Source organism: Lampetra planeri, chromosome 7 (assembly GCF_965212315.1).
Source record: "Lampetra planeri chromosome 7, kcLamPlan1.2.h2, whole genome shotgun sequence".
NCBI lineage: Eukaryota > Metazoa > Chordata > Hyperoartia > Petromyzontiformes > Petromyzontidae > Lampetra > Lampetra planeri.
Window position 1 is genome coordinate 10,897,166 of NC_136113.1, and position 12,209 is coordinate 10,909,374.

General features: G+C 46.1%; 1 protein-coding gene across 1 annotated transcript in view; it reads left to right on the forward strand.

Annotated features, from left to right (window-relative positions):
* Positions 1–1,083: 1,083 nt before the first annotated feature.
* Positions 1,084–12,209, forward strand: part of EPRS1 (glutamyl-prolyl-tRNA synthetase 1) — a 33,525-nt gene continuing 22,399 nt past the window's right edge. The window contains exons 1-12 of the mRNA XM_078596322.1: positions 1,084–1,264; positions 3,704–3,788; positions 5,005–5,104; positions 5,839–5,995; positions 6,353–6,525; positions 7,219–7,313; positions 7,619–7,745; positions 8,559–8,751; positions 9,123–9,294; positions 9,560–9,793; positions 10,934–11,018; positions 11,540–11,599. Of these exons, the coding sequence (XP_078452448.1) occupies positions 1,222–1,264; positions 3,704–3,788; positions 5,005–5,104; positions 5,839–5,995; positions 6,353–6,525; positions 7,219–7,313; positions 7,619–7,745; positions 8,559–8,751; positions 9,123–9,294; positions 9,560–9,793; positions 10,934–11,018; positions 11,540–11,599 (1,524 nt within the window). The 5' untranslated portion in view covers positions 1,084–1,221. The remainder of the gene's footprint in view (positions 1,265–3,703; positions 3,789–5,004; positions 5,105–5,838; positions 5,996–6,352; positions 6,526–7,218; positions 7,314–7,618; positions 7,746–8,558; positions 8,752–9,122; positions 9,295–9,559; positions 9,794–10,933; positions 11,019–11,539; positions 11,600–12,209) is intronic.

Sequence of the window (12,209 nt, forward strand, 5' to 3'; positions counted from 1 at the left end):
CGAACGCCGACGTGTTAATAAGGTAGAGACGGTAATTGTTTAAGCTTGTACAGGTTCATCACAGCCGTGTCTTCAGTCAAATTGTAGATTCATCGATCCACTCGGGTACACATTAGTGACGTTACACCTTCATTGCGTTGTTGCAACGATCGTGAAATCCTTGTCGTTGGTTGTTGGTGGATTGCATCATGACACGTTGACATGCAACTGCAATGTGCAATGACACACACGCAGGCGGTATAAGACTGATATGCCTTACTTAATAAAACTTTAACTTGGGTTCAAGCAACACATTCGCCTGCACCCACGCCATGTGCGGTCCAAATGTACCCAAGTTTGAAAGAGGACACCGCAAAATGACTTCGACAGACAAGTCTTGGGACTCGGTGATACTTTCATGGGTAAACAAGCGAACACTAGCAAGTGTAATACTAAAGGAATCGTAACTACACGAACAGTAGCAAGTGTAATACTAAAGCAATCGTAACTACACGTGTGTACGTGCGGTCCTATAGAGAGTGGGGGAGCGGTAGCGTCGTGGTTAGCGCTACGCTGCGCTACGAACCCGGCGAGTTCGATTCCCGCTCACGGCCACCACCACCATCAGTGACGATTACGTGAACCGGTCCTGAGCCTCCCCTAGGTTGACTCAGCCTGAAATGAGTACCCGGTGCGGTGTTGTAAACATCGCCACTGGGAAGAGACAAAGGCGGTCGCGCGTGGTGCTGGCCACCCACCCCCTCGTGTACCGTTCCCGCCTTCAGTCTGTTACAGGCTACACCGGGGGGGGAGGATCGTTGTTTTTTGTCTAATCGATATGAATCGATACACTCCTTACCACCTGGTGTTGACGTTAACTTTAGCAACGAGCATCCCATTCGCCATCTTGGTAAAGGAGAGAACTCGTTGGGGGTGGATGGCGGGGGGCGGGGGGGCAGCCTCAACCTACTCAGCGCCACGCCCCTTTGCGTCATCAACGTACACGTAGCGGGGGGGGAGAAGTCTCCCTACCCAATATGGCCGCCGCCAATTCGTCTCAGAAAAGTGACGTAACTGGAAGGGGAGGTCTCTTCTCGCCGGGGTCTCTGCACAACGTGGCCCGGGCCTGCGACAGCGGAGACGGTGGACGAGGAGCAGGAGGAGGCCCACTGCTGCCGCTGCTGCTGCTGCTGTGAAGACTGCCTTCGTGTGGCTCCGTCGTGTCCCCTCGCTCGTGTCGACATGCAGCTGAAGCTCGTGGTGAACGAGGCGAGCCCGCCTGCCGGTGAGTAGCCTCTGAGCCAGCACGGACACTGGGTTTGGTGACGGGTTGATAGGTTGGGTGGGAAGGAGTGTGTGGGGGGAGACATCACAGCTGTCATTGTTCTTATTGACGTGATCATTGTTAGTGCACCCGGGCCTCAAAGTTGGTTACTTCGTGGTTTTGTATATATATTGTCATCGGAAGCATCGTCGGCTTTGGCTCATCGTTGATGTGCTCGGCAGTATCTGCAGCAGCTGGTACTATCGCTGATAAAGTCGACATTGCTGCTGCTGCCGTCGTCATCACGAAACAACATCATTAGCGAGGATATCTATAACATATTCATGATTACGAACTACGATTATGACTAATGCCATGTTCATTCACCAACCACCAGTGTCCCATCAGAGCTACCATCATCACAACCGCTGTCACCATCAATTTACCATGAAAGTATGTATATTATACTTAACTCTATACAGTATTTAACACTGAATGTTTGTTTGAGGCTCACTAAGATTAGTGCAGCAACAACAACAACAACGGCATCACGCTTTGCACTAAAGCCTTCATGTAGCAAGCTGTGACATGTCATTAAAGTAAATTTTCGCATAGAGATAATAAGCGTTGTATGTAAAATTATAAATGGTTTCGACACTGAGGGAACAAACCTGATCAAACCTGATTGTTCAGCTTATCAGCTACACAGAAACCCAATTGCCTTGTGTGGCTGCGTGGAAACAAAACACTTCTTAGCCAAAGAGTTTCTTGAATAAATTGGCAATATCATCCAGCAGCTTTTTTTCTGTTAAAGAAAACTCTGAAACGGTTTCCACTTTCATCCTCTTCATCATTCCTGGTCATCACCAAATTTAGGGCTTGGTTAAAAAATAATATCTTAGATTGCCGGCTGTTATTGACAATTAGCAACTCCGTATAAACTATGGGATCATCCCCCGCCCGCCACCGTCTCAATGCACAAAGCAACGAATGTGTTGTTTCATTGTGTTGTTTCATTGTGTTGTTGCTCAACCGATGGTGTTTTATGGTCAAACTGGAAGTAGTAGCATGCTCCCCCAGCACTGCATGAATGGGCCAATAAATTGTCAAACATTGCCGCTCTAGAGCATCTTGAGTGCCAAACTAAGGGGCGAGGAGGAAGCTTGCCACCAAACATGGAACCCGATCACTACCTCTCTCCTCCAGTGGGCATTGGTTTATAAGAGCATTCATTAGGGCATTTAGGTCGTCCCCCTCTTAATTGTTACCTTTCTCCTACAGGAGTATCAGAGCTTAGGAAGACACCAACGTTCTCGAGTTTATTGAAACAGTTTATTGAAACATGCGGTTTAGACAGGTTTCCATTGGACTGTAATCCGTATTGTGTATGTGCTGGTGTCAACCTACTTTCATATCCTCCGTGTGTGTACCTGAAACGTCTTGTTAATGAAATACTTTTGGGGGAGAGAAAAAAACCCAATACAGGACGCTGAGCCACTTGGGTGAATTCCTGTCTGTCGATGAGTGGAGGCGGCTCCCGAAGTTACAGACCATGGGACACTGCCATTTGATGGGCTATGCAATTGTGAAGGGTTTGGTGTACGTGTTTAAAGGAATTCATCAAAAAGACAAGACGTTTAGCACTCACAACCGTTCCTTTTCAAAGCGATGATCATCAGTTCTTAGGCATGTCACTTAAGAAAACTTAACAGCCGTGCCCCGTGTCTGCAGAGAAGTGAAACATTGTGGCCACACATGCATTTGGACTGTTTCCTCAAACTACAGTGTAAGGGTACATGAATAAACAGCTGACCTGTGTAAAACACGTCCTTGTAAGTTTGTGCGAATTGTGTTGATATGCACGTACGTGCTATGAACATGGCACCGTAAACTCAGAACCTACCATTTTTAATTCGACACTATGAAATGTACATCACTTTGACCTTTGGCCTGTCTGTGTGATGTGAAGAAAAGGGCCATTGCCCGAAACGTCGTCTAGAATATACTTATTCTTTTAAGGAAAAGTTGACCGATGTGATGAGTAGTTTTTGTTATTTGTGCTCGTGCACCACTGCTAACACAGCATCATCACCAAATTATACATGAAATTGGCCCAGTGACTGATCATGATGTATTCCTTTTAAGCCCCATTTCTGTACTTTGTAGTACAGTGTGTCTTAACGATGCAGGCTGGTTTTGCATACGCCTGTGCACGTATATTATAGAAAAGTTTTGTAGTCAGTTATCCAGGAATACCTCGTCGGGTTTCAAACCTTGGAGTGTGCTGCTAAGATTGTTTCACCAAAAGTTTTGCTCAAATACACAAAAATGTCGAACGTCTTCATTGCCAAAACAGCAGTACAGCATTCTTTTCACGTTGAGATGACATCATCGTTCTTGTGCCTCATCTGCTGCCTGTCGATAACTCGGTCTTTGCGTGCTGTCGTTTGTGAACTCAAGGCGTGCTGGTGGCTGTTGAGCAAGTGAAGGACTCCTTGCTCATTGCAGTGGTGCGAGGACAGGAAACGAGCCTCCGGGTGTCCGAGTAAGTGTCCAGGACTGAAACAAAGACAAGCGGGGTAATTAAAATATGGGATGTGTAGCAGGGACGTGAGGTCAGGGGAGGCAGGGGCGGCAGAGCCTCACCTGTCATACTCCAATGAAAATAGCTGTTACGAAAAGTAAAAAAAAAACAAATAAGATTTTTCCACTGATCTGTGTTATAAATGTAATTTATGTATGATTTGTATAGTCTAAATATATCACCGATGTAATCATTACATGTCTGTCACCAATGTAATCATTACATTGGTGGCATACAGAGAGATAGTAACAGGCATGCGCTTATTGCCCGCGCTCCATCCAGTTACTGAGGGGTTGCGCAATCAGAGGGGAGGCTGAGCTCGTCGCTGCCTCACCTCTCGTCTCTTCCTGTATTTGCAGCGGAGCTCCGCAAATTTGGCGATTTTGACTATAAAAACGATTTGAATCATACAGTAATGACATAACACAGATCAGTGTAAAAATGTTTAATTTTTTTTTTCTTTCAGTCGGTTTCATCATTCATTCGTCACTGGTTAAGTCCTAAAGCAGAGAATGCACAAATGAAATGTTTCCCAAATATAAGTGAGGTAATGTCATGCCTTTGGAGATCTTTCTAATGGTTATCTTCTAGGTAAAATAACATTTTCCCAGTGTATATAGCTGGTTGGTTGTGTCACAATCAAGTTAGGACTTTCAAGACCTCATGTGTTTACATGACAGTGATATGTCATGTTAATAAACATTGTAATTTACACATTTGACACGCCTTTGTCAGTCCACTGCTGGATGAAGGCCTCATGCCATATCAGTCGTGGGGGTTGTTTGACCATGCTTGGCTATGCTAATTAGTGCGGGTTGTTGAAGGGTGGTCCAGGACCAGTTCGGATATCACTCACCACTTATTTTAACTGGCTGCAAATTGAACTCAGGTTGCTGGGTTCATAGAGCAGTGTTCTACTGTTCCACCCCAAATATAATGTATTATATGGAAAAATTATGGTCCTTAGTTATTCAATTTGATTGTAATTCACTGTGGCAGTGGCATTGTGGGTGGTTTTACATTTGGGGGAAGGTAATGCAGTGAATGTGTCTATCCAGCGCAATCACAAGATGAGTTGCCACCTGAGCTCGATACAAAATGTTAGCTCCGCACCCACGTTGATCAATGCTGATTGAAACAAACACATGAGTGACCAAAATGTGCGTTTTCTTGGCAGGAGCGTGACGTTCAACGACCCCAACTCCATCTGCCGGTTCATCGCACGTCAGAGCCCTAGCCATGGGCTGTATGGGGCAAACCTCCTGGAACAGACAGAGGTAACGGCAGCGTCTACAATTGCCCAGTCAGTAACCTGTGATGCTAATATTCCGATTAGCTCGGTTGGCTATGTACGGTGCAAAATAATTTCAACGTACAGAATGATGAATCTAACAAAACTGTATAAACGAGATATAAATAACCAAGAAATAATACAAATGAAATGCCAAAGATGAGTAAAAAAAATAATCTGTTCTAAAGTGAAACTGCATCCCCACATAATGATAATCCATCTTCTTGGTTCTTTCGGTAAAGTCAGGTAGAAGGGAAATAATAAAATAATAAAAATATAACATAATCAAATAATTCTCACGACGTTTCGGCCACAACGCAAGCAGCCGTCCTCAGATGAAGAACAGGTCTGTCGGAAAGACGGCATCTTCAGTCTTCAGACGCTGTCTTTCCGACAGACCTTCACCTGAGGACGGCTGCTTGCGTTATGGCCGAAACGTCGTGAGAATTATTTTATTATATTTTATTTTTATTATTTTATTATTTCCCTTCTAAGTGACTTTACCAAAAGAACCAAGAAGATGAATCCCTGCAGTCACGAAAGCTTTAAATCGAAATGATAATCCATTCAATCCCGACATTTCATAGAATCTCAAAATTCATCAAATCATGTAAATTAATCGACTCGTTGGGGCCAGGGAGGGAGGGGGAGGGTAGAATTATTACACGTGCACTCTGCGCGAGGCACTTGACAAGCGCCTTTGCCGGTCGCTGTGTGCAGGTCGACCACTGGCTGGAGTTTGGTGCCACCATGCTCTGTGGCACCACCTCGTTCTCGGCCGCTGTGCAGCAGCTGGATGAGAGCCTGGCACTGCGAACGTTCCTCGTCGGGCATGCCCTCTCGCTGGCCGACATCAGTGTGTGGGCCGCGTTGAAAGGTGTGCGACACTGCCACGCCATCGTTTAAGTTTGACATATGTCCAAGGGCGTCGGTAAACTAAATATACAGTTTACACATTAATCCCCGTCCCAGAAACAAACATTAATTTTAATATCCAATTGTTTATAAGTGAGCTGGGATAAATAACACCACTGCAACAAGGCTGCAACAATAACACCACTGCAACAGCTGCCACGTCGACTTGTTTAGTCCAATGGAGATGAAAAACAGGATTTGTGGAGGGGGCTATAGATGCTGCCAAGTCTGCGAGTGTGGCTCAGTGTTGGTCGTTTTCTATTCGTAATAAAAATAGCTTTAACACGTCACCTCTCATCCTGGCTCTGTCCTGTGGCAGGCAACAACATGTGGCAGGTGATGCTGGATCAGAAGAAGGCGTCCACGCACGTGGCACGCTGGTTTGCCTTTCTATCTGCCAACGCAACCTTCCAGGCCGTCTCCAAGGCGTGGAACCTCAAGGGCTGCGTACCCACTGCTGCTGCTGCCACCAGCGCCTCTGCCGCCCCGGGAGTGAGTAGTAGTAGTTGTGGTAGTAGCACAGTTACTTTGTTATTCCACTGCTAGATGAAGATCTTTCTGACCATGCTTCACCTGACTGGCCAGTGTGGGTTGGTGACGGTGGGAAGCACATAGAAGTACTGTACTTTTTTGCTGCACTGCCCTGTGCTTCTGACAACATATTCCTGCAGCCTATAACATTTGTTATGCCTGATGCTCACTTATCTCAGTACTCAATAGGCTTAATCCTTTTTCCTTCCGTGATCTGATGATATCAGGTGCGTTCTGGGTAATTTGAAGTCATTGTGTCTGCGAAATACACAATTATGTCTTCTTCCGTAGGCTGAAACGGCAGGGCACTTAATGCCTCGGCAACTTCAGGATATGTACAGTAGATGCAGGGGGTAAAATGTTAGCGCAATAGTGAATGATTTGCACTGTGAACCCAGTGAACTTAGTTCAATTCCTGGCCACGGCTAACACCAATGGTAAGTGATTTATTAACCTTGGTGCTGGGCACCCCTTCACAAATCTGCAAAGATCAGTATGGTGAATCGTGGTGAGCAACCTCCTTGAGTGTAAGGTCGGGGGGGCCTTCATCCAGCAGTGGATTGAAAAGAGGGCTGTTAATGTGCTTTGGTTGTCCGGGGCATTTGGTAGATGTATGTGTAAGGAGGCTGCTTCACGGGGACTGTCGATTTACAGGGGAAGGAGAAGAAGGAGGACGTGGGCAAATTTGTGGAGCTCCCGGGCGCTGAGATGGGCAAGGTGGTCGTGAGGTTTCCCCCGGAGGCCAGCGGGTATGAACGCATCATCATAATAATTAATTTTCACATATAATCATGACCACAATCGTTGCCATCATTACCATCATGATCAGCATAGCCATGTTCATAAGCATCATCATCATGATAATTTTCTTTAGGATCATCATCATGAACATCAACATGATGATCATCATTGTTATGATGATCATCATCATCATTCTGAACATCCTCAACACCATCATATACGTTCTTAAGTAAAATGCCTCTCAGCATTGCGAGTGATGGAGGTTGTGCGTCTTGTGCCTGCGAGTGCATATGCTGTGGGTTTGCCTTGGCAGGTTCCTGCACATTGGCCATGCCAAGGCGGCCCTCCTTAACCAGTACTACCAGCTGATGTTCAACGGCAAGCTCATCATGCGCTTCGACGACACCAACCCCGCCAAGGAGAAGGAGGACTTTGAGAAGGTTAGAGTGGTCACTGTGAAGAGAGCAGGGAAGCTGACGTAATTATTTTTTGGCATGTAACGATTCACTCGCCTGCTGCAATTTAATTAATTGCCATAGTTCTGGGTCATAAATCAATCATGATTTTTTTTTCAATTCTTTTTTTTACCGTCTCGTTTCTGTGTTTATTTTTTCCCCCCGTATAATTTATAGTCTCATTCTCCCATTCACCTAAATGGATTGTGTTTGCATAAATAATAAAGAGTTGATTCTTGTATGCACAATTCTACGCATTGAGAGTATAGTAATGTATTTTAATTAATTGATTAATTGTTACATGCCCATTCATTTCTTTCCCTACCTTCTACTCGGTCTCTGCAACTTCTCGGTGAAAAGCCATGAAGTTAGGGTTTAGCATTCGGGTTATAGTTTTGCTAAAGGATTCAACGTTGGGGTTAAACTTACCATTACGTTTCGGGCTATTATTAGGAGCACGACATAGATGGATGCCCTGGGTCTCGTTGGTGTATGGGTCCTGGTCTATGGCCTACTGAGGATGCCATGGGACTCATTGGTGCTGCCCTGGTTGCCCCGGCTGTCCCTAGGACTCGTTGCTGGTGCTCAAGCCTGGTTGCTTGGTTCCGGGCCGTGTTGCTCTTTCTCTCTCTCTCTCTCCCTCCCTTCTGTGTTTCCCTCCATTGACCGCCCCCCCCCCCATCCCACTCCCTTTCTACCAAAATGTAGTTTTTATTTTTGTTGAGCGGCTTGAGATGCAGTTGCCTTATCAACTCAAATTGCTGCTGTTGTTGTTCTCTCCTGCTCCGTGGCCACCAGGTGATTCTGGAGGACGTGGCAATGCTGAAGATCAAGCCCGACCTGTTCACCTACACGTCGGACCACTTTGACCTGATCGCCACGTACGCCGAGAAGCTGATCAAGGAGGGCAAGGCGTACGTGGATGACACGCCGGCCGAACTCATGAAGCAGGAGCGGGAGCAGCGCGTTGAGTCCAAGAACAGGAGCAACTGTGAGATTTGCCGCCTCTATCACAGTGCAGAACACACCAATAATGTCGTCACCTAGTCTCACAGCTCGGTCTGGTGTGGGGATGTTAGGCCAATTGAGGGGTGTCCTTGAAAAAAATGTGATATGTGTTTAAGATTGCTTCGTTGGAATACTTTAAAATGAACTTTTTTTAATTCACTTACTCCGCCTATTCTTACAAAAGGCTGGTTTCTTTCACCCCTAGCAAATACGTCCCATGTGATGTAGAGACCGCTGATTAACATTAACATCTCCTGCCTCATTTAAATTAATGTCCTCTATGATAATTTTCATCGTCATGGCGGTTGTACCTCTGGAGTGGTAGTGACGACGGCAGTGGTGTTGTCTGTGCAGCGGTGGAGAAGAATTTGCAGCTGTGGGAGGAGATGAAGAAGGGCTCAGAGCTGGGGCAGACGTGCTGCCTGCGCGCCAAGATCGATATGAACTCCAACAACGGCTGCATGCGCGACCCCACTCTCTACCGCTGCAAGAACGAACCGCACCCACGTACCGGGAGCAAGTACAGGTGAGCCGTGTCTCTCTCTACCAGTACTGTAATTAGTTTAATAAAGCAATACAGTAAATGATCCACAAGAATCCTAAATATTATAGAAACGTCAATCAATAATAACAGTTCGCCATTAACAATTAAGCATATTCTGGAGAGTAGAGTAAATACATAGAAAAACGAGTCATGCGGTGAGGTTCTCCAGTAGCGATGTGCTATCTCTCCATCCGTAACAACCATCTCGCCGCCCCATCGACCTCACCCCCCCCCCCCCCGGCCGCAGAGTCTACCCGACGTACGACTTTGCGTGCCCCATCGTGGATAGCGTGGAGAACGTGACGCACGCACTGCGCACCACCGAGTACCACGATCGCGACGACCAGTTCTACTGGGTGATCGAGTCGCTCGGCCTGCGGCGCCCGTACGTGTGGGCGTACGCGCGCCTCAACCTCATGAACACCGTGCTGTCCAAGCGCAAGCTCACCTGGTTCGTGGAGGAGGGACTCGTAGAGGGCTGGTGAGTGATTGTCCGTTGCCTTGTCTCCCTGCGGTGTTTATTCAACGACTCACTAATTTGCTCATCTGCTGACCAACCGATTCTGTCAAGATAGATTTGTCAAGAGTTGCGTTTTTTCCATAGCATGTCATCATTGTTGTTATCATCATCATCATCATCATCATAATCCCACTTCTATCATAATTATCATTTACAATCGTTTGTTAATGTATTGCTGAATGAAGGCCTCCCCACACCGTGCTGGTCATGAGAGTTGTTTGATCATACTACCCCACGTTGGTCAGTGCGAGTTGGTGAAGTGGAGTAGGGAGTGCCCAGGACTTGTTTGAATCAATCTCAGGTCACTGGATTTATAACGCAGTGCGCGAACCACTGCACTACCCCTTCCCCAAATCATTTATATATTTCCTCACATCACTTTTCCTTATTACCCCAGAATGTGAATCCCACAATTTATTTTACTAATTCTTGAGATGCGGTTGCATTTTAGATATGATATAAATCAAATTTCCGACGGACAAATTACCTGGAATGCATCCAATCTCATCACATCTCAGAAGCTAAGCGAACCTTTGCCTGGACGAAAGTGCTTGTATGAGTTCGCTCCATTCATCCTTACAGGTGTTGTACACGGCTGCAGGGCTACATTGTGGACAGCAGAGGGCATTGCAGAAACATCCATTGTAATGTACTCAAACATGCTCCCTAACTTCCTCAACCCCTTCTTCTTCTCTCATATGACGGATGTAGATGCAGAGCAAAAATTACAATTTCACATTCAGGTGGTAAAGCCAGATAACCGCAACAGGAGTAACAGAGTGTATCGCTGTGATGTCTCCTTCCTATGTGTGGATCGGGCATTATGTCATTATATGTTGTTTGGCCTGTACCAACCCCGACTGACCAGCATACTTAAGTACGACCAAATAACCCCACAGTGTGGGGAGGGCCTCATCCAGCAGTGCATCTATAAAATACTTTAAAGGCTACACTGAGTTTTTCGGTTCAGACTATTGCGTCACACTGTTCTGCCGCTACACCTATTGCCAAACAATGTTACAATGGTACTTGTACGTCAATCCAAAGTGTTATTGTTACTGTTGCTGCGGGAGGATGATTTAATGCGATTGTCCCACCCAGGGATGACCCCCGCTTCCCGACCGTGCGGGGCGTGCTCAGGAGAGGCCTCACCGTGGAGGGCCTGAAGCAGTTCATTGCCGCCCAGGTACCAAACGCGACACACCTTGCGTTGTCGCAAGACGTACTGCATGGAGCATTACGCGGACAACATCGTCCGCATCACCGCGTGCGCCAGACCTGACACGCTTATATAAAGTTTCCTTCTTTGCAAAGTATTTTAGAATATGGCGCTGCCTGGCTAAGGTGTGTCCACATCTTCAGCTGTTTGCCTGTTACATAAAACCTTAAAACCCATTTGTTATTGTCACATTAGTGTTTTAAGAGGGTTTTTCTGGGAAGTATAATTTCTAACTTATTTTCTTTAAATGCATATCACATTTGGCTTCAATAATAACTTATTTTGGATAAATGTTCAATGATTTTATGAAAAGTGAATTTGCTAAATGAGGCACAATACGGATTTATGAACAAAATGAAATTACAAGACACTACTGTTTGTTAGTCCAGTTATTGAAATCGATTCGTCGTCGTGCCGGTCATGCCAGGTCAGACGCAAGTCCACTGTTTTTGTGTTCACCGCACGTGTGATTCTCCTGTTACCCGCAGGGTTCCTCCCGTTCGGTCGTGAACATGGAATGGGACAAAATCTGGGCCTTTAACAAGAAGGTGGGTAACGCCTGCTGAGGGTGGGAAACCCCTTTTAAACGACACATGGTGGAATGCGCTTGTGTGCTCTCCATCTGATCACCCATTCACTGACGTCATCGCCACGTGGAATTTATGCCAACTTTACCTGCTTGTTCTATTCTCATTGTTTGGAGCAGGGTGTTATGCAACTTCACCTAACTTAACGTCGGTATTGATTGCCACATTACACGATCCTAAACCCATCAGACAGACTGTTAAGAAGACCGAAAGGTGGTTGGGGATCGAAAATATTGACCCAGTGGCAGCCGAAGGAGGGAACATACCCAAAAGGACATCTACTGCAGAGATGGAGCAATTAAATCAGCTTGTGTGCAGAAGCTAGAGATGGTGATGGCTTGAGGAGACCTTCATCCAGCAGTGGATTTCTCTGTGTGATAATGAACATGACAGGGTCTTGGTACGTTCAGTGCCGATTTGGAGAAAAATTACAATGCATCACGATATGGCATCCATAGATAATCAGAGGGATTCTTGTACTGTTAAGAAAGTTAATCTGCCCTCTGTGAGCAATTAAGGTAAGATGAAAATCCTCATCGTGTGTGGGAGTCCCAGCCGGTTTTTCGAGGGC